This window comes from Prionailurus viverrinus, chromosome B2, assembly GCF_022837055.1.
Source record: "Prionailurus viverrinus isolate Anna chromosome B2, UM_Priviv_1.0, whole genome shotgun sequence".
Classification (NCBI taxonomy): Eukaryota; Metazoa; Chordata; class Mammalia; order Carnivora; family Felidae; genus Prionailurus; species Prionailurus viverrinus.
In genome coordinates, this window is record NC_062565.1 from 84,036,895 (window position 1) to 84,059,724 (window position 22,830).

General features: G+C 34.0%; 1 protein-coding gene across 4 annotated transcripts in view; it reads right to left on the reverse strand.

Moving 5' to 3' along the window:
• Positions 1 to 22,830, reverse strand: part of EPHA7 (EPH receptor A7) — a 168,046-nt gene that overhangs the window by 24,073 nt on the left and 121,143 nt on the right. For 2 of the 4 annotated variants that reach the window (XM_047860743.1, XM_047860745.1), the window contains exons 6-7: positions 4,908 to 5,032; positions 2,053 to 2,236 (exon numbers count right to left, since the gene is read on the reverse strand). The exons of 1 other annotated variant lie outside the window; for it this stretch is intronic. In XM_047860743.1, the coding sequence (XP_047716699.1) occupies positions 2,053 to 2,236; positions 4,908 to 5,032 (309 nt within the window). The remainder of the gene's footprint in view (positions 1 to 2,052; positions 2,237 to 4,907; positions 5,033 to 22,830) is intronic. One more of the 4 variants, XM_047860744.1, reaches the window with a different exon arrangement.

The window sequence follows — 22,830 nt, forward strand, 5'->3', positions numbered from 1 at the left end:
AAAATGAGAGGTTTAACTGATAAAGAATGATTAGGTGGATGTGAGATAACAAATTAATATTTCTAATTTAAGATTAAACTATTCATAAATAGTGTTTTATTATATTAGAAATTACAAAGTGGGGCGCCTGGGTGGCTCAGTCGGTTAAGCGGCCGACTTCAGCTCAGGTCATGATATCGCGGTCCGTGAGTTCGAGCCCCGCGTCGGGCTCTGTGCTGACCGCTCAGAGCCTGGAGCCTGTTTCTGATTCTGTGTCTCCCTCTCTGACCCTCCCCCATTCATGCTCTGTCTCTCTCTGTCTCAAAAATAAATAAACGTTAAAAAAAATTTAAAAAAAATTAAAAAAAAAGAAATTACAAAGTAATATCATGAAATCAGTCTAAGTTGAAAACTACTAGAACATTTAGTACAAGACCACTTATATGTTTAAATGTTGAAATCTTAAAATGCTTTGAGGTTTTGTGGCCGTTGAATTTAGATATTCTCATTTTTAATCTTAGATACTCCATTTTAAAAAGGTAATAAAGAATAATGGCATTAAGCTTGTCACACAAAATTATATGACATTTTCCCAACTGATACTTTTGTATCTATAATTCTATATAAATGATTTGTATTTCAAATTTATTATAATGTATGTTTCATTATTTGAGGTTCTGAGAGTTACTGGTTAATTTAAAAATATAACAAAATATTTTGGAAAAAGAATACTGTTAGCAAACCTAACAAACATTCATTAATCAAAGAATATTTGTCAATTTGCCTTTTAAAAGCTGTTTAAAAATATTTTCCTGAAGTCAAAATAATTGATCGAAATTGTACTGATTTAATTTACTTAAAAACTTTTTATTAGAAATTGAGGAAAGAAAAATCACATAATGTTTTTTAGCTCATCGTTGTTTAGAATATTGTGAGAGGGGCACCTGGGCAGCTCATCCAGTCAAGCATCTGACTCTTGATTTTGGCTCAGGTCATGACCTCACGGTTGATTCGTGCCCTGTGTTGGGCTCTGTGCTGACAGTGCGGAGCCTGTTTGGGATTCTTTCCCTCTCTCTCTGGCCCTCCTACAAGTGCACGTGCATTCTCTCTGTCTCTCTCTCAAAATAAATAAGTAGACTTTTAAAAAATAGAGAGAGAGAGATCCTTGTGGGAACACTACACCGGCAAGGAGATGAGAAGGTAACAGTTGGGGGAACCCTGTGCCTGAACAGTAACATCGGGAGAAATCAAGAACTCCAAAAGACAGAAACACACTCCAAGATCTCAGCTAAGTGAGAAACAACCAGACCAGTACTCGAGCTGTTCTGAACTTGCACTCTGGACATGCATTTCAACATACATCTGCCTACACATGCATTTTTGTTATCTTCTGCTGAATTATAAAGCAAAACAATGATAATTCAAGATACTGGTGATGTTGTGTTTTTAAGATCAGTGGTTGATACAGAGATATTCATTTTAATTATTAATATTTCGCATATAGTTTGAATATATTCTTTAGTATGCTTGAAGCATTTATAAGAGATGAAAAGAGATGATAAAAATAATAATAAATACAGTTTCTAAGATCTTCTTTCTCAACTGCAATTTTTGAAATCATTGCTAACAGGCAAGGAGCTTAAATTAACACGGATTTTTATAGATGCATCTTTCTCTGGCCCATCCTGTGTATATCCTGGCTTCATTTGGGGGTTTCTGTGAAGGAGCACCTTTGACTGACACAACCAGAATAATACTGCTTTGGATTCTACAAAAACAGCTTGTGTCAATACCCAATTGAACAAGTGCTGTTTCTATTTCTAACGTCATCTTTTCCAAATAAACCCAGTATGTATTAAAGAGACTAATATAAATTACAAAATTCTAACACTGAGAAACAAAACATTGAATTTTCAATCATTATTCTGTCTAACCTTTACAAAGGACATATTTATGCACATATATTCACCTTTAAATATAAAAATAATCTTGAACCAAATCATCACCCTCAATATTGGAAAAAATATGACAGAGGTATAGAGAGTAAGAATCCAAACCAAAGGTGGTAATTACCTTCAAACATTTTACCTGTAGCTTCCTCTAGTGTAGCAACATCAAGTCTGGGGCTGTAATTTCCATAACCAGCAGCAGTAAAAGCCCGAATCTGGAAAACATACACTGTTCCTGGCTTCAGGTTATTAATGGAAGCTGAAGTGGACTTGGTTTTTACTGTCGAATAGGTCCGTTCCCTTTGATCCTAGAAACAATATATTCAGGGAATATTTAATTGTAATTGCAACCAGGCAATTTGACAGGCAATTCTTGCAATTTATTTCAATTTACTGCATTGTTTTTATAAAGGCTACATTGTGCCCTGTGGAATATTGTAACATTGAGTTGTTTCTGAGATAATATAAAATGTAAATGTGAACACATGCCTTTGTTCTATAAGTTTCAAAGAGAAATAATTTTGTTAGACCATTTATATGTTTTTGAGCTTTTACTTTGTTGGTAGAGGGCACAGTGGCAAGAACTATTTAGCCATAAATATAATCAAAAGTCCTATTGACCAAAACCTGGGTACACTTATAAAATCTATGGGTTAGTAGAGGTCTTCCCTTCATAATGTAGTTCTTTTAATATTTTTCCTGAATGTTATTTAGCAAGCAAAAGGCCATGTGTGAAAAATGAAGAAAGCTATTAACTCAAGAAATTTAATGCATACCACCACCATACTGACATATCAATTGCTTTCATTAAAAACTACATTTCTCACTGAATAAAACTTTTACAAAATAGTACTTAATGGAATATTTTAAATTAAAACTATCAGTATAAAAGTTAAAGTATTATAAAATTTATGGTTTGATAATATTTTAAACATCTCTCAGTTCAAGTTCCTCATTTTCCAGATATGAAAACTGAGGCTTGCAGAGTTTAAAAATGTCTTTACATACTATATATGATAAGTTAAGAATGAAAGGAGTATAAAAATTCAAGAATATAAAAAACTCCATCAAAACTTTCATCAAATGAAAAAAAATTAAAGCTTAATTGATATGACTCTAATGGGCTTTTTATTTAAAAAGCTATAAAAACTAGCCATCAAAATATACAATTTTAGACAGTTTCTTATTTGTTCTATAATAAATAGTTGTTTACAATAAAACTATTCATTGAAATCTGAAAATGTCAGTCTGGTTGTTTGATTTGCCTTTACACTGATATTTGCAAAAGTATAAATAAATGTACACTATATTCAGTGAGGCTGATTTGTGATTGTCTTAATTATAATCATTTATAAAAATGACTGTTGGTATTATAAATATATATTTATATCAAATAGAAGAACTAGGCATAACTGATATTAGATGACACAATGACATATAGAGATCACATGCTTACATACGTTACAATGCAATACTATTATTCTGTTGTAATAATTGCCTAATATGTAAGTTCAGCAAATGTAGATACAGTCCGTTTTTGTCATGAAAAATAGAAGAGAAACTATTTGAACAAATTTGCCCCCAAGGAAGGATTTGCAAAATATTTTGTCGCATTGTGAGAAACTTTACTTTCATTTACCACCTAACATATTTTTAAAATGTACTTTACTGCTTTTGAAATCTGATGAAATTTCAGGAGAGAATACAACTGTTAGTGTTTACTGGAAAACAGATATAACAAAACGAACGTTAAAAACAATGATTCCTTCAGAAACACATTTGATGGGGTAAAAAATGTATTCCCTGGTACAAAAATAAGGTATTTAAAATGTCAGTTTGGCCATGGAAGTCATGAATGCATAATGAAAATAATAAGCAAAAATACTGTAAACTTAATCTGAACATTGAAACTAATCTTAAGCTATATTTTCTTCAAAGGGAAAAATATATCTATTGCCAATGCACTGTATGCATTTAAATTATTCAATAAAGTCAGTTCAGCCCCCAAGTTTTTCCAAAGCCTTTAGGATCCTATTTTGGAATTCTGTCTAAATGGCTAAAACGGTTATGCGTACCATGGCATTTTAGCCAACTTATTTAAGTCAGTAAGTAACACTGAATTAATAGTATATTGATATTACTAATAATTGCTAATATTAATAATTATTAATTACTAATAGTAATATTAGTAACAATAATAGTTTCTGTGCTTCAAACCTTGAACCAGGTCTTTCTATGAGGTGGAGCCTAGGTAATAATTTGTGAAAAGGGTGCCCAGCCCCCTTCAGATGGGTCAGAAATAGATCCACTCATACCACTCAGTTAGATCGCTACTAAAACTCAGCCATTTTGGAGAGATTAAAGGGCAGTGCTTGGGTTTCAGCCATCCTATTTTTCATGGAGAAGGGAGTGCGAAGAAGTGGTTGACATGATTAGTATAACACATGTGGAATAAATTCCAGGAGGAATTAAAGGGAGTGGAATATCATCATTTGGTTCTGCAGTTTGGAGAAACTACATTATTTATTACAGAAAATATTTGTATGTTTTCAAATTACTAAATTACTTGAGGCCACCATCATTATCACTGAAACCATGTACTTAAGAAATCCATAGACATAAGAAATCATTAAGGGCCTAGAGATCCTAAAAGAACTGTTTTTTGAAAAAAAAAATGCATTGGGCTGTGTGGTTTCTGTGGTACTAAAACATCCTGCAGCTAATTATGTATCAAAAATTGAACAAATATACTGCCAGTGGAATATTTTCCTTTGTGTAACACAGGTACTTAATACACAGAAATCGTCATTATAATGATGAACCCTAGATGCAGGAAGATGGTCATTAAAAATGGCTAAAATTCACTACAAATTTCCAAATAGCTCCAAACAGTTGGCATAATGACCAAGTTTAGTCTACACTGCAGTAGGACGACACGAGACACATTGGCTGCACATTTCAGCTGCTCTTAGCACTTACTTTCTCGTAATACTTGATTTCATATTCTGTGATGACTCCATTGGGATGCTCGGGCTCTTGCCAGGAAAGTTCCACACTCCGCTGCAGCACCCTTTCCTTCATCACTCCGCTCACTTGCGAGGGAGCTGTTTGGACAAGACATGTCAATAAACAATGAGAAAATTCACTGGATGCCTCAAATCAAATGTCACAACCGATCAGTCCCATGCTGTGCCAGTTTCATTAAGGTAAAAGAAAGCACCTTTTCATAGCTCACAATTCAGAAGCTAATGAATATTCAAATAGGACCTTATTACTGTTCATAAACCTTAATAGAAATTTAAATTAAAGTGCAAACAGCAGAAGATAGCATTGTTCAAGTTAGTGAAAAATGGAAATGATGGGGCTGAGAATGACAATTAAGCAAATGAATGCTAATTAAGGCTACAAAATATGATTTCAGATTAATCTCCAGTGATAAACTAAGTCCAAATATTTACTTCACATGCAATGGCAATACACTTTTTAAAAGAAAAAAGTACTTTAATATTGTGGAATACAAATGGCTACTTCAGTGTTCAATTAAAGGGACAGCAGCTTTTAGAAATGTTTTTATGTTTTAACTGTGTGTGTGTGTGTGTGTGTGTGCGTGTGTGTGTGTGTGTGTGTATTCCCAAAGAATTCCAATTAACCTTGGGAAAAATTTTTTACACTTCATTAGGTCAAGATGCAGGAGAACGCTAAAGCTGCCGCCACTTCAATACGTGGGTGAACATACACACACGCAGACGCTTGCACATGTAATTTCTACGTACGTAACCTAGGTTTCAAGCTTTGATAGAAGTAATTCAAACCATGGTTTTGCTCTCTCTTTCTATATAGATAATAATATGCTTAGAGCCCTTTCATTCTAATTAGTGGCATATACTCTTTTTGGTAGCTAACACTGTGGAATGTAGCAAACTAATTTGCTCTGTCTAATTTGCTCGGTGATGATTAACTAGTTGTCTCCTCTGTCTAAATGAGTAGCTGCACTGGCTTGGCTGAATTTCAGTGGGGTCATTATGTTTCATGTATCATGCTCTATCTCATTCTGTAAAATATTTTCAGGCTGTTAATTTAATTTTCAGATGTCTAAAATTGTTAATAATCTTGCTGACAGAAAAGCAATTATACGGGGCCAGGGCTGTTTAAGCAGGCTTCTGATGTTTATCCCTTTGACTTCATTTTGTTTCTTCTACTTCTTAATATTTTCTTGTATCAATGTCTAGGAAACACATTTTTCACTTCTTTCCGGCTTGGCGATTTTGAGGGAAGCACATGGATGATGCATGATTCCCATTTCCTCTCAGATTACTAACAGAAGCATAACTAGGGCAGATTAAGTGGAACAACTCTCCCTTTAGGGCGATGCAGCTGAAGTACTCAACAGACTGTGTTTACAGACTAAATGCGTTTCTGATATGTTTCCAATGAAACAAATTTCTAATAAGAACTCTTATTTTTGCCATGACTTTTAAAACCTGAATATATGCAGTAAAGAAGAATTTGTTTCTAAAGTGATTTGTCTATCTATCCAGAACATGCTTAGCATATTTTCAGCCGCCTGGGATGTTCGAGAGGCTGCTTCCGCAAGCTATAGCCCGGGGAAACACAAACCCCAACGAATATTGAGGTGCAAATCTACTTAGCAAAAAATTTCCAATAACCTAATTTACTTAAGATCATTCCGAAAAATCTGTATGTAAACTTTAGTATAAAATAGAATGGAGCACAGGTAAGAATACTACAATAGTCAGTAACACGGAATTAGTCAGTAAGGCTGCCAGCCTCTGATCAGGGTTTAGGATATGACGTGTGCCATTTGGAAATACATGTAGTGGAAAACAGGTACAGAGCTAGGAGATGCCATCTAGGTCCTTTTCAAACAACACAGATAGCTGAATGTGATTTTCAATGTCAAGCAAACTGTAGCACATTTTGCTTAGTTTGTATCCTAAATAGTAAGGCGAAGAGACACCGAATTCCTCAAGGAATGGAGGAGACATGGGGGATATAGATGTGCCTCATTTAGTTTCTGACATGTCACAGCAATATCTAAGTATAGAATGAGATTTGATTTCTGCAGGTTACACATTAAAATTATATTCATTATTTCATCCTGGAAAAGAACTTTTACCAATAAATTTATGGTAACTGAGGATGGGGGGGAGATGTCAAAAATACATTTGTAATATATAGTATTTTTATCACAGCATTAAAAGCAACTGTACTACAATGTATTTTCCGTCTTTTGTGCATGGAGTCATCTGTGAATGACTATACTCCTGATTTTCTGTACATTTCCTTTTTAAAAATGTGTCCCTTGCTGATACTATATCGAGTCACACATTTAAGAGGGTCAGAGCTAGAAGTATTAGCACATGGCCCTTGAGAATAGATAAATTGCATGATAGGAAATATCTTTGTCTGTCTTACGTCCTTCAAGTACAACATTTTGGTACAGGAGAATTGATAATATTTTCCCTTGAGTTTCAATATTTTAGGCATAAAGATTTACAGCTCATAAACAAAACCATCTCTAAGCTAGTCAGATTCTAACAGGATCACTATTTTCAGACAAAGTTATATGTAAAAGTAAAATTGAAATGACATCAGGCTCTTTAATCTTAAGACACAATGATTACTAGGATTACTATGTTTGATCTAAATTAATCACATTGTAACAATTTCACTAATACACTCACTCTTACACCAAAATATCCAATTAACTACAGTCTGAAGTTCATTTTGGAAAGAAATGTATGCAACTAAATTATATACATACTTAAGACCCAATTAGGTGTGATGACATTTAAATTATATTTTTGTAATTAGCAAAGTGAAACAAAATCTATTGTAATTGGAATTGATGAGAAGCTAATAAATAGTAACCAACAATAGTAAATTTATTAAATTGGAAAATATGGGCAAACAAATACTACAAAGAAGGGAGCTTCTACATATGAATTGTTAATAGGGTTTCTAACAAATGATTAACAGATTCATATCTCACCTAAGTTTCTAGCAATTCTAAAATATAAAAATTAATTTCAACTGAAGAAACTTTTCTTTGCCCCTAAAAAGTCTCAGGACTTACGGGGGACACATATGGAGTCCGTACAATTGACAGTGAAAGACAATCTTAGGAAATTCAGAAAATGCTTTCTGAGGTTCAAATGGAAAATCTCAACAACAGAAGAACAAAGTTGATAAAGATGCAAAAGGAAATCAAAAGTCTAATAACAGGCCAAAAGGCAAAATCTGTGGGCTGCAGTTATTAGTGTAAGGCTTTGAATTTATTATTTATTTATTTATTTTTTTTTTAATGTTTATTTATTTTTGAGGAAGAGAGAGAGAGAGACAGAGACACAGAGTGAATGAGAGAGGGGCAGAGAGAGAGGGAGACACCAAATCTGAAGCAGGCTCCAGGCTCTGAGCTGTCAGCATAGAGCCCGATGCAGGGCTTGAAATCACAAACTGTGAGATCATGACCTGAGCCGAAGTTGGACGTCCAGCCGACTGAGTCACCCAGGTGCCCAAAGGCTTTGAATTTAAAAATAATCAGTAAGAATGGTAGGTTTATGTACAGACGTGAACCAATCAACATTTTACAGATTTTGAGCTTCATGCCCTTGTGCATGATTTTTGATCTTAATCAATGCCTAATTAAAATTCAAGTACAACAAACATAGTTAAATTACAAGGGGAAAAATATTCATAAGGGCTCCATTTTTTCCACTAAAATATTAAATTTACCTATATGCATGGAAAATTTTTCCAGCATGAAAGGGGGGAAAAGACAATTTAAAAACATTGTATAATAGGCAAATGGCACTCTAAAGATGTCCATATTCTAATTTCTGGAACATGTGAATATGCAATTACATGGCAAAAGGGACACTGCAGATGTAATTAAGGTTACAGACCTCACGATAAAGATATTATTCTGGATCCTTGCCAGGGGGCCTAATCTAATCACATCAGCCCTTAGGAGCAGAGGAATTTCTCCAGCCAGGGTCAGAGAGATGCCGCAGAAGGAGGAGTCAGAGAGATTTGAAACATGAAAGAAAATCAACTTCCCATTGCTGGAGGAGCCACAGGAGAAATATGAGAAAATATGGAGGCAGACTTATGGATCAAAGACTGACCCTGGTTCACATAGGAAGGGAAATGGAGGCCACAATTCCACCAGTTCAAAAGCTCTGAATTCTGATAACAACATGGATGAACTTGGAAGTGGATCTTCCCTGGAACTCCAGATAAGAGTACAGCCCAGCTAATGACCTGATTTCAGCCAGGGAAGCTGGCAATCGAGAACCCAGCTGAGCCCCATTGCACCCAGACTTCTGACCCACAGAACTAGAAAATAATGAATGGGTGTTGCTTGAAGGTTTTTTGTGGTAGTTTTTATAGTAGCCATAGAAAACTAATACACATATTAAAAATATATAAATAGACTTACTAGAATTTTAATGAAGTCTATGAATAAAGGTTAGTGGTAGGATAGTTTAATAATGTGATCTATCAGACTTTATGTTGAAATAGCATAGAGTCAAGGAATTTTTATCTTAATTAGGACTCAAAATGCAATGTCTTATAGAAAAAAAAAACTCCAATATACATTTGGAAGAAACGTGTGTGTGTGTGTGTGTGTGTGTGTGTGTGTGGTAGGACTTCAATGAAGCTAGTGAATTTGATTTTGAATTTAAAAAGTAATTTATTTGTACTAAAAATTATTTTTACTATAGTTAAATGTTCTCAATGAATTTCAATAAAGAAGGGTGGGTGAAATTGGGGCGCCTGGGTGGCTCAGTCAGTTGAGTATCTGACATCAGCTCAGGTCATGATCCTGCAGTTTGTGGGTTCGATCCCTGTATCGGGCTCTGTGCTGACAGTTCAGAGTCTGGAGTCTGCTTCGGATTCTGTGTCTCCCTCTTTCTCTGCCCCTCTCCCACTCACGCTCTCAATCTCTCTCTCAGAAATAAATAAACATCAAAAAAAAGAAAAAGAAAAACTTTAAGAAGGGTGGGTGAAAAAATAATATTTGTATTTCTAAACAATACAATGAGGTAGGATGGGTCAATAAGCATGAAATGACCTTTTACCATTCATCTCAAGTTGTTAAATCTACTTACTTTTGTTAGATTTCCATTAGGTAAATACAAAAAGTGAAAATGAAGATATTTTTAGAACACAGTCAAATGCATATCTGACAATAGAATAATAGTCTTTACTTAATGCTTTGTTGCTATCCAGTATGGAATTCATTCTTAACAATCCCTTGAAATAACAAATATGTGTATTATTAGGAGCTTAGTATTTTATAACACAACTTTTAGCTTTTTCACTCTTCCTCACAGATGTTTCATTTTTACACTGTAGGACAAACATATAAAAATATAGAGAAATTTATTTCAATAACAAACACTAGGCCACAAGTATATATGATTCTGTGGAGTATCATGTAACGTATCAATTCCACTTTTAGGGTATGTTAGAATACATAAAAAATTCTAACATGTGATTTCACTAAACTTCAATTTCTTCCTGGCTCAGAAAAAAAATAGAGTCACTAATAATATTGTGAGCAGTAAATATAAAATTTTATGTGAAAGAAAAAGCACAGGGACTAGGGGCAATTGAGTCTGCAGCAATTACAAACAATCCATTTGCAATAGATGTCTGTCAAATTACTTTTGGTTGGATAGAAGCATGATCTATGACTAAAACAAACATAAAGTCTGTAAGTAGTTGAAAAAAATAAGCTAATCTTTTTCAAAATTAAATTACATAAATTGCATTGCTATCTTATTCAACACACCAATTAGGATGGTGATGTTTTATTTGAAATGTAAAATATACAATATCACAAATAAAAGATACATCATAGAATGGATTTCTAAACATATTTCAAAACAATTATTAAAAAGACAACTTGACTAAGAGCTAAAAATAAGATCTAAAAGTTCTGCGAATAAGTGAATTTGATGTTGAATTGACAGCACAGGAAAAGAAAGCATCTGGATTGGTATCCAAGTCAAGTAGATCTGTAAGTCAAGTCAATACATTTTTAGTAGGATGATAAAGCGCATAACAGGAACAACAAAAGTCACTACTCCACTATTTGAACAACTAAAAATGGCCTTGTTTTTTGAAGCAAGAGTCACAGCATCTTTGTAAAAATGATCTGACAAAAAATCTTGCTGAGAATAAAATTTTTTCTCTGTTATCATCAGATGATTAACAACCAATTGTTTGCATGTTTAATTAATTACCATGGGAATTAGCACTTCTTGGCAAAATCTCTATGTAAAATGCTTTAAGGGAAACGGCTGTGTAGAAAGCTACTGTGGCTATTGGTCCTAAACACATATTGGGACTCCTGCAAACCTCTAAAATGTTAACTGATGAAGGGTTAATTTGTAATTCCTGGTGCATTTGAATTTTCATATAATTACAGTGGAATTGTAATTCTTCATATAAATAAAATAAAATATTATATAAACAGTAGGTATATATTAGGCAGCTTCCCAGAACTAGCTGTATCATTCAGACCAGTCACACCTACAAAGGAGTAAGTAAATGATGACCTAATATAACAATTCAGAAAGGTTAAAGAGTCCTTGATATTGAGTCAGACATTTTATCCATCTAACTTGAAAATATTGTAAGTTGAAAATGCACTAAATACACGTAACCTACCAAACATCATAGCTTAGCTCACCCTACCTTAAATGTGCTCAGAACACTTGTACTAGCCTACACTTGAGCAAAATCATCTAACACAAAGCCTAGCCTATAATCAACTACTGAGTATCTCATATAATTTAGTTAACACTATACTGAAAGTGAAAAACAGAATGGTTGTAAGCATAGCAGTTGTTCACCCTTGTGGTCGCATGACTGAATGGGAGCTTCAGCGGGGGGCCGCTGACCAGTATCACAAGAGAGGAAAAGATCAAAATTCAAAAATTGGAGTACAGTTTCTAGTAAGTATGTCTCACTTTTGTACCTCTGTAAAGTTAAAAAAAAGGGAAGTCAAAACATTGTAAGTCAAACCATTGTAAATAGGGACCGCCTGTAGTTCAGTTCTATTCAACACATATTTGTTTGCCATTTACTATCTGCAGGGCATTGTGGCATTTCTACAAATCCTTACAGTTTGCAGTGGTCACATAAATAATCTTCCTTATATAATAATATATGTGTATAACCTTCTTTCTTCCCTACCAAAACTCTGTGAACTAGGTAGGTTCTATTTCATTCGTGAAGAAGCTGGGTTTCAGAAATTAAATAGAATGCAATCAGGAAGGGGCAGATTTTAGATTGAATCTCATGCTTTTAAGTTGTAATTCTCATCTGTTTTCAACTACAGAACAATCATTCCAGGTGGGAGTGAGTAGATGCTAGAAGGAGGAAAGCTGAGCATTCATTCATTTAAATTTGCTAAGATTCCACGATGTGACATAATGATGAAGAGGCCCTTAGGGACCTGCTCCACAGGCAATAGTCCTAGAACCTGCAGATACCAGAAGTGATCAAACTGAGTAGAGGTTTGTTTAATTACTATTTTTGTAAAAAAGAGCGAATTCATGTATATCCTACAAAATTCAAAAAGTATAATAGTGTATAGCAAAAAGAAAGACTCCCTCCCAGTCTGATCCCATGACACAGTTACCCTCCCCTAAAGCAACCATGTTTAGCAGTCTTTGACACCCTTCCAGAAGCAGCCTAGGTATGTACAAGTATATGCATTTTTTACATGAATGGCATTCTAATGGCACAGTTCAAAACCTTGATGTTTTCATTTATACTTCATTTTAAAAATTGTATTATTGAACACATGCAGCTCTGCACAGCTCTTTCAATTGTGTCGTGTTCCATTATACAGATGTACTAGGATGTATCTGACCAGACCCTTGTCAATAAGCATGGGTCTTTCCCATCTGTTTCTCTTATAAATTATGCTGCAATGAAACTGCTGGTAAGCCAGTATTTAATATGAATCCTCTAAGGAGAATAAAATATTTCAGAGCAGACTAGTGCCTGCAGGTGAAAAACAGGTAGATGAGGTTACATGGGCTGAATTGGCTAAATGTCTTCATTGTTAAAACTCACTTGGAGTCATTGCTTCATAAAAGGAAATGAGTACTAAATAAATTTATTATAACTTAAATATTTAAGATAGTGACATGCGAAGTGCAGACTGGCTATTGCAAGGCCAAGTGCAGCCACAAGTCAGTGGCCTATGAGGAGCGTAGGAGTTTGTGTCAGATGTACAACTACGACAGCCGGGACATTTTTGTTGTTGTTGCTCAGCTGACATCTTTTTTTCTGAGCAAAACTTTCTTGATGAAAGAAGCATTTCTTTTTCTTTGCAGTCTCCTTGATGGTTTTCTTTCTGGGACAAGCTACTTATCATATATTAGCATTCTGAGTAGCAATGTCTTTTAAAAGTATTCTAGGATTAGTCTTAAGTACCCTTCACTATTATACTAAAATGTCCAATAGGTAAGATCACTCTAACAACATTGTCATTGATTTCTGATGAGAGTTTCATTCATTTATAAATTCAACATAAAAATTTTCATGACTGAATAGAGTATAAACAAAGAATTGTTCAGATTGCAAAGATTATGAGGCTCAAGTTCTCACTTTCAAGGAGATTTTAATATAGAAAATGAGTTAAAATGTGAATATGCACATTCTGAATACACAAGTAAGTACAATAGCCTACATAAGATATGAAGCATGTGCTAGTAAGTTCTTGGGAGGCAGTAAAGAGTAAACCATACAAAAACTATCACTGCTTAAAAAAAAATCAGTTCTAATTCAGTGTTTGACTGGTATAACTACATATTTAAACTAATTATCAGGAATATTGTCATCAAGTCTATAATCTGCAAGAGAGAACTTTATATCAACTAAATAACAACAGAGCCAGGTTCAAGACTGGGCCGATGACTTCTCTCTAATGGCCTCCACCAGTAAGTGACAACTTACTGAATCATTCTTCCTCTGTTTCAGCTAATACAGAATTATTACTTTTTTTCCCTAAAATACTAGTTCCCTTGTTGACAGTACTACACGACATAACATTTAGTTATTTTATAGTTTTTTAAACGTCTCCTCTGGTACTCTGATGCTCCTTGAAGGCAGGAAATTTAGAGAAGTGGCAGTGTAGGAGTGAAGGGCACAGTCCCAGTGAACTCGTCTACTGGATTTGCTCATGAGTTTCATTGTTTATTTGAAAACTGTGCAACCTTGAGCAAGGAACTGAACTTCCCTGTGCCTCAGCTTTCTCAACTTTAAAATAACTATAATCTTGGGGCACCTGGGTGGCTCAGTCTGTTGAGCATCTGACTACGGCTCAGGCCATGATCTCACAGTTTGTGAGTTTGAGCCCTGCATCGGGCTTGCTGCTGTCAGCACAGAGCCCACTTCAGATTCTCTGTCCCTCTCTCTCTCTCTCTCTCTCTCTCTCTCTCTCTCTCTCAAAAATAAATAAACATTAAAATATAAAACAAAATAGCTATAATCAGATTGGATACTTTATAAATAGAATTGTTCTAGAAATTTTATATATAAATACATATTAAATACTGAAAACCATTCCTGGTACATGGTAAGATCTCAAAACAATATATTATGTATTATTATCCTATAATTTTTTGTCTGTATTAGATTTACTGATGCCTGGGACTCACTTAAGAATACTCTAACGTCGGAGTCAGGCATCAGTATGTTTCAAATGCTTCTCAGATGAAGCTAACATACAGCTGAGTTTGAGAACAATTTCTTTGCAGCTTTGGGGGGAACATAAATTGCCATTTCAAGGTGAAATTCCAGTGCTCTCCATAATAAATGCTGATATATATTATATTGAGAGTTTTTATTCAATTTCTATAATTTAGAAATGACCAATTTCTATAATTTATATTATTTTATATGTACCAGCTAGACAGAAAGACATTAATTTAAGCCATTTAGAAGAAACATACTACTGTAAAAACTGAAAAAAAAACCTATCCAAATGGGAAGGGGACCAACAATACATTTCTTTTTCAAAATATCATAATATATATTGAATTGAGAGCAAAATACAGATGAAGCAATGTCTCTATTTTGGGTGGTAAAAAACCAAATATTTTGAATGATATTTTTTAAAGCCATCATCACACATGGTCTATCAGGTAATCTGGTTCTATCACTAATTTTTCATGAATCCATAGCAAAAGACTAGCTTATTTACAAGGCCAACAATGTGACTATGGCCCACAACTAGATCTTTTTAAGAATGAAAATGAACCTTTAAATAGAATACATACAGAATACCTACATTTCCATATTTATATACACACATTGGCTAATGACAAAAACCTCCCATACATGTCATCAAAGCAACATTTCAGTTGTGTATATTTTCTTTGGTATTGGAATATGTTTTATTATAAATAGAGAATTGTGTTGTATTTCAATCAGAACAATACTGTAATACCAGCTGACAATTTTTGAAATGTTAACTTAGTCCAAATGCTTATGTTATAAATATGTTTAATTATAATTTTCATAGCTATCTAACTTCTTTACAACATGAATACTATTTCTATTAATTTATTTTAAACAAAGACTGTCTAAATTATTTTGTTTGATATTTATGTTTGATTACTGTAACTATATTTTCTTACAATATGTGTATGAGTATAATCTCTTGTTTAGATAAATAAGTTTAGTTTATATACTATTGCATAATATCATGACATCATGTGACTGTTCTTAAATTATATAATAAAATATACTAATATTTATATAAATTCACATATATGATTATGTGCAAAGCAAGCTCATTAGTTCCTCTCCTAAATATCTACACAATATTTAAATTATTCAGTATATTATAATAATATTCTGGAAGTCCACACTTGGTTTACTCTTCAGGAGCAGTAGAGCATGTATTTAAACATGTTGGTTGTTTACTAAGAGGAACATTGTCGATAAGAAGCATATTAAAGAAAGAAGTGACATCAGTTTTGCCTGATAGCAGTGTGTTAGTTATACACATTCAAAAGAAACCCTATTTTCCATTAGAATAAAACTTGCATTACTGACTGCCGCTGTGTGCTTACTGTGAGACCTCACTGCATTTAGAGCTTCCAAATCTTTTTCCAGTATACTGCCATTTTTCATCATTGTAAAATCAATATAATGTATTGCTACCAAAGTTTCTTAAAATTAATGAAAGAGAATAAAAATTGAGTGTTCTTTGTATGTGATGATACAGTTTCATAAAATGTTTCACATGTGAGTGTTCGTGTATGAATGTACCAAAGTAAACATATACAATATGCTTCTGTGGATTAGTATTAATAAATTGAAATTTTTTTGAAAGCCACTTCATTATACGATATATAATTGAGGGTATATCCATTTATAGAATGATATATACATATGCTTAAAGTCATACAACGCAAAACCCAATGCAGCAAACATAAGATTGATAATTTCATAGGGCACCATTCTTTTATTCTATCTCAAAGTTCTCGATAATGATTGAAGAGAATAGCCAAGTCCATTATATCTGACTGCTATCAACTTCATGCTTTCCTACTTTACAACTTCTTTTTATTCTCTCTCCTCTTTGTATCTTTTTAAAAGAATTTTTTAAAAATCATTATTTATTTTTGAGAGAGAGAGCATGAGCAGGGGTGGAACAGAGAGAGGAGATACAGAATCCAAAGCAGGCTCCAGGCTCTGAGCTGTCAGCACAGAGCCCGACATGGGGCTCAAACCCATGAGCTGTGAGATCATGACCTGAGCTGAAGTTGGATGCTTAACCGACTGAACCACCCAGGAGCCCCCTCCCTCCTCTTTGCATCTTCTACTCTGGTATGAATTGTTTTTGACTCTATTTTTCTCCAGGCCTAAGCTCTCATGTATTCAAACCATCCTACTTTCTAAAATGTTATCTAAAATTATTATTTTTTCCAAAAAGTGTTCCCCATTTGTGGTTTTGTCCATTTTATTTTTTACTTTTTTTCCCCAAATCATCATTCCGGTAGTGTTCCTCACAATTAATTTTGATTTTAATCCCATTCTATTATAAGTTGAACTATTCCAGAAGGGAAAAAAGAAAGAAGGGAAGGGGAAGGAAGGAAGAATGGGATAAAGAAGTGGAGAAGAAAAATAAGACCTGAAGTATCTCACTAAATTTATTCATTTAAAATGTTTAAGTGTTAAATGTACCTCACTGTGGAGAAAATATATCTGCTCCAGGTATTCTGAATATATTTTCTCTCACAGTGCATAAACTTAACAAATTTGTATTGCTTAATAATAAGTTCTCAATATCAGTCATCAGTTATTAGTTTACTTCAATCAAGATCTTACTACAAACTAAGCACTTAGTTTAATACAATCTGCTAAATAATTTCAGCTAACATTGCAGCTTGTATTTTAAAGTTGCTGCTTCACAATGTATAAGCTACTGCCTAGGAAGTTAGGCACAAATGAAAACTACATTGAATTCCCTAAACCTGTGTGATGCCAATGGTGCAATGTGGCATTAATTCACCAAATAATATTTTAGTTCCAAGAGAAAATTAATGCAGTTTACTATGGTGGCCAATTAATACCCAAGGAGTCACTTTTATGCACTGGGAAAATCTAGCTTAGAATGAATAGTTATATGCAGGGAGAGTTATCAATTCATGAATATTTGGTTCCAAAAGTTAATTTGAGGTTTAGTTGTTTGTAATTTGGGCTTCATTTCTCATAGAAACAATATCACAAATAGCACTGTGATTGCCAGGTTAGCACACAAACATGTAATTGACCCAAAATATTGTACATGGGTACAGAGAAGGAGTTAAATAATCCTGTTTTAATACTAGCAACTAGGCAAAACAGAAAAACCAACACAATGCGTACAATGTATTTGTAATTACTACTGAATATGGTGCTCAATGAAAAATTTAAGATCTTCCCAAATACTCCTAAAATTCTGTTGTCTCCTAGCCAGAGACGGAAACTGATCAGCTTTTGCTTGCCTTCTGCTTCTCCCCTCCTCTTGCCATATATGAAGTTTTTACTTTATTTCATAGTATCCAGCCACCTAGAAATAACCATGTCAGTAACTAACTAGAACATAAATACAATTAGGATAACATTTTACCTTTTATCAGTTAGAGTAGGGGTCAATGGTCATGGGCCAAATCTGGCTAGTCAACTGTTTTCATGAATAAAGTTTAAATAGAACATAGCTGCATCTGATTACAGATGGTCTATGGCTGCTATTGTGCTAAATATCAAAGGTGAGGAATTGCAACAGAGAAAATATGGCCTGTAATGTGTGAAATACTTATTGTCTAGTACTTTTCAGAAAAAGTTTGTGTCCCCCTGAGTTGGAGTCTGTTTGGCTGCAAGTAGGAAAAAAAAACAAAAAACAAATAAACAGTGGTTTAAGGTTTTTGTTTTTGCTTTCCTCATGCAAAAAAAAAAAAAAAAGAATAAGAAAAGAAAAAAGAAAAAAAAAGTACTCTGCAGATGGGCAGTTGCTATACTTTGTTCATTGGCTCCAGGATTTACAGATGATGCCCCCGGCCTTTCCCTCGTGGTTGCAAGATGCTGCTGTTGCTGCTACTACAGCCCTCACATCCACGTTGCTGGCATGCAACAAAAAGGCAATGTGGAATGCTCACGATCTAAATAAGGAAAGCCAACTCTTACAGCAAGCTCTAGCAATCTTCTGTTTACATCTCATTCATCTCATTCCCTACACTGGAAATGGAGTTTTAAATTTTAAGCGGGGTGTACCGCTGTCCTAAAAAATGATAATAAAAAAAAGAAGAAGGAACTTGTTATTAAAGAGGAAACCAGCACTGTCTGCCACCCTCATCTTCCCAACAGCAGTGGAGACGGCGACCATTCACTTAACTTGATTCCCACCCCATCCCCAACCTGCTCAATTTCTTTTCTGAATATAGAAGAGTAAGGACCAAGGGAAGTGATTCAGATTCCTAAATGAAGGCACTAGATCATGAACAAAAGTACTTTTATGTAAGTTAGGACTTGAAGAGATATTAATGGCACCACTAAGTCCTTTTCTGTCACTTTCAAGAGTAAGGTGGGAAAAAACGTTTTCCTTGTTTGGCTATATCGGGGAGTTATTTCAGATAAGGCTTTTCCCTGTAGGACCAGAAAGCTGTAGGACACGAGCAGAGCAACAGCAGGCCTGAAAAGGTTAGAGCAAGTGATTTAAACATATTTTTGGTTAAAGAAGACATTTACTAGACAGCATGAACAATATGTCAACCAACATAAATACAGAACTTTTTATAAGAACACTTTTCATTGACATTATTTCATTTAATCATTTTATACTCAAGAAATTCCTATGTGAAAAAGAGGGTCTCAAATTGATTCACAGTTCTAACAAGAAATATTCCACTATGCATATTTTAGGCATCTCATATGTGCTAAATAAATGGATAAATTCATTATACTACAAATTACCCATTTCTTTCTCTTTTTAGGTTCATTTATTTATTTTTGAGAGAAAGAGAGGGGATGAGAGCGGGGCAGAGCCTGACATGGGGCTTGAACTCACAAACCATGAGATTATGACCTGAGCTGAAATCAAGAGTCAGATGCTTAACCAACTGAGCACCCCATGCATTCTTTTTTATATAACCAGTGTCTTCCTCTCTATTAGATTTTTCCTAACAGATTTTAAATAACTCAACTTTCTCCCATGAAAATAAAATTATATGTCAAGCCTATATTCTTTTCCACCTGGTGAGGAATCTCTCTTCTTCCCATTGTCAATGGGAAGAATATGTCAAATATTTGACAAATATGTCAAAACAAAGTTGTCTAGATTCTTTTAATCCATTTCCTCAACTTCCACTCATGCTCCAACCTTCCCCAGTCTGGTTTCAGTCCACCTCATTCTATCCAGTAAGTTATGGATACAGCCACCAATGCCCTCACCTAGACACATGAAGGTACTGTTCGCAGTCCTCATCTTTCTTGGATTCTCGGTAACATTGTTAATCTTTCTCTCCTTTTCTCCTTAGCTTCCATGACACACTCTCCTGGCTTTCTGTGTGGCTAATTCTTTTAATTGTCCTTTGCAAGCCCCTTCTCCTCAACAAAAAGTCAAATTTCCTCAAGGTTGCATAAAAGGATGTTCATTTTCATTAGTCATTAAGGAAATACAAATTAAAGCCACATTATGATAACACTTGACACCTGTCAGAATGGCTATAATCAAAAAGACAGGTGATATCAAGTGTTGACAAGGATGTGGAAAAATGAACTCTTATACATTGTTGGTAGAGATGTAAAATGGAATAGCTACTTTGGAAAAGCAGTTTGGCAATTTTTAACGAGTTAAATATAAAGTTACCACATGACCCAATAGCTCCACTCTTAGTTGTCTCACCAGGAGAAAACATAGGTCTACATGAATTCTCAAACCTGGATGTTCAGAATAGCATTATTCATGCAGAAAAAAAAAAAAAAGAAACACCTAAAGGTCCATCAACTGATGAACACATAAAATGGAATACTTACAAGGGGACAGTATTAACCTGTAAAAATGGATGGGCCAACAAGTATGAACCTCAAAAAACCTTATGATAGGGGCACATGGGTGGCTCAGTCAGTTGACTTTGGCTCAGGTCATGATCTCATGGTTTATGAGTTTGAGCCCCACATAAGGCCTGCTGCTGTCAGCACAGAGCCCACTTGGAATCCTCTGCCCACCCCCGCCTCAGCCCCTCCACCGCTCACACTCTCTCAGACATAAACATTAAAAAAAAAAAAAACCAAAACATTATGCTAAGTGAAAAATTCCAGATGCATAGGACCCACATTGTATGAATCTATTTATATAAAATATTTAGAAAGACAATCCTATATGATCCTATATAGACACAAAATAGCTTAGTATTTGGCTAGGTGTAGGGGTAGGAATGGAGAGTGACTGTAACTGGACATGGCGGATCTCATTGGGGTAAGAAAATGTTTTAATACTGAATTATGGTGATGGTTACAAAACTCTGTAAACTTACTAAAAATCACTGAATTATACACTTGAAATATGTGAATTTTATTGTATGCAAATTATATCTAATGAAAGCTGTTAAAAATAGGCTTTTGATGACTCTTAGAATAAGAACCAAAATTCTTAACATGACTTACTGTCTGACCTCCATCTATCTTTCCAGTCTCACCACATTCAATCTCCATTACTCTGTGTATCTGGTACTCCATTTTATTCCTCAGCTGTGTTAAACTCCTTTCACACTGAGTTAAAACATCATTGTGACTGTTTCTCTTAGTGTATCTTTTCCAACTTCTCTTCTCCTCTCTGATACAATCCAACCTATTAAGTGTTCTCCTGGATTTAGGAAATCCCTCTTGACAGCACTTCAGAGCTGGAAATTGACATGTGTTTATAAAATTATTTGATGAATGCCTATTTCCCCCACTAGACTGTAAGTTCTATAAGGTTGGGAGGTCATGTTTGGTTTTGCTAACCAATATGTCCCCACTATTTTTCCCAGTCTCTAGGTATCCATTAAATTCTGGATTAATGAACAAATATAACAACCCTCAATTATCTAAAATTTTCCTCTAGGAAGCAACTTTGCTTCTTTACTTCTAGTTTAGTTCTCTCAAATTACAGTGCTAAAATATCTCATAGAACTTTGTAATGTAGTTTATATACCTTAAGATGACACTTCATTTTTTTTACTACTGCTTGCAATGTATATTGCAGTTCTTCGAGGGAGAAATCATAAATCTCCAAATGATTTAAAATAAGAAACAACTTAGGGATACCAATCTGTTAATTAGGATAACGCAAAAGTCAGCAATGAATTTTTGGTAATTTTCAGTCATCACTTAGATAAATTTTGATACCAATGAATTCAAACTATTAATTCAAATCGTTTTTAAACTAACAGCTTTTTTTTTAAACTAACAGCTTTTAAAAGTACCTAGAATAATATTGGTTATAGTATTCTGGGGCTTTATTTTATTAAAAAATTTTTTCCACACACAAATTCTTTCATCTTATATTATTCTATGTGCCTGCACAGGACTTTGGAGATCAAGTAGAACATGTAAAATCATTGGTTATATACACTTGTTAGTAAAATAAAGCCTATCAAAATGAAACTAATGCGACATTGTATTTTAACTATGGCAATTAAAAAAATTACTAATAAGGAAAAAAAGTTGGTTTCAATTCCCTGAATTTGTATTTAAATGGTTATTATAATGGTGGATTTTAGTTTATACCTATTTTCTTATTATTTGTCTGAAATGATGTATATACTTACAGTGGTAAAAGTTACCTTTTAAATATTTATTCTAAGTAACTATCCATGTAATAAAATACTTACAGTCTTTTATTTATAGCATCTAAAATGTAAAGTCACAAAAATGACTTTTAAACATGTCATATATAAGACTACGTACATATATATATATACACATACACATATGATATTTATATAAAAACATCTTCATATTTGTAACTAGCAATTTATGATCAACATATTTTGCTAATTCTATGGCTAGTAATTTCCCTCATGTGGTAACTACAGAAAGGTATTGTGAAATAAAATATTTATATATTCTCAAAGATATTTCTCATTTGTGGAAGGCAGTCTCAGAAATTTTATTGGCTGATATCTTCTAAAAATAAATTCAGTATTTAATAAAGGTATGGGATTGATAACACTTCGACACCCTGTTCAAACAACAATCCATACATGAGAAATAGCATTAGATGTTTGCTCAACTCTGTGGGTCAACTTGCCAGGTTTAATTTTAAGGGACTATTGTCACTATAGTTCGTTTTTGTTACAAAATTCTGATTGAAAATTTTCCT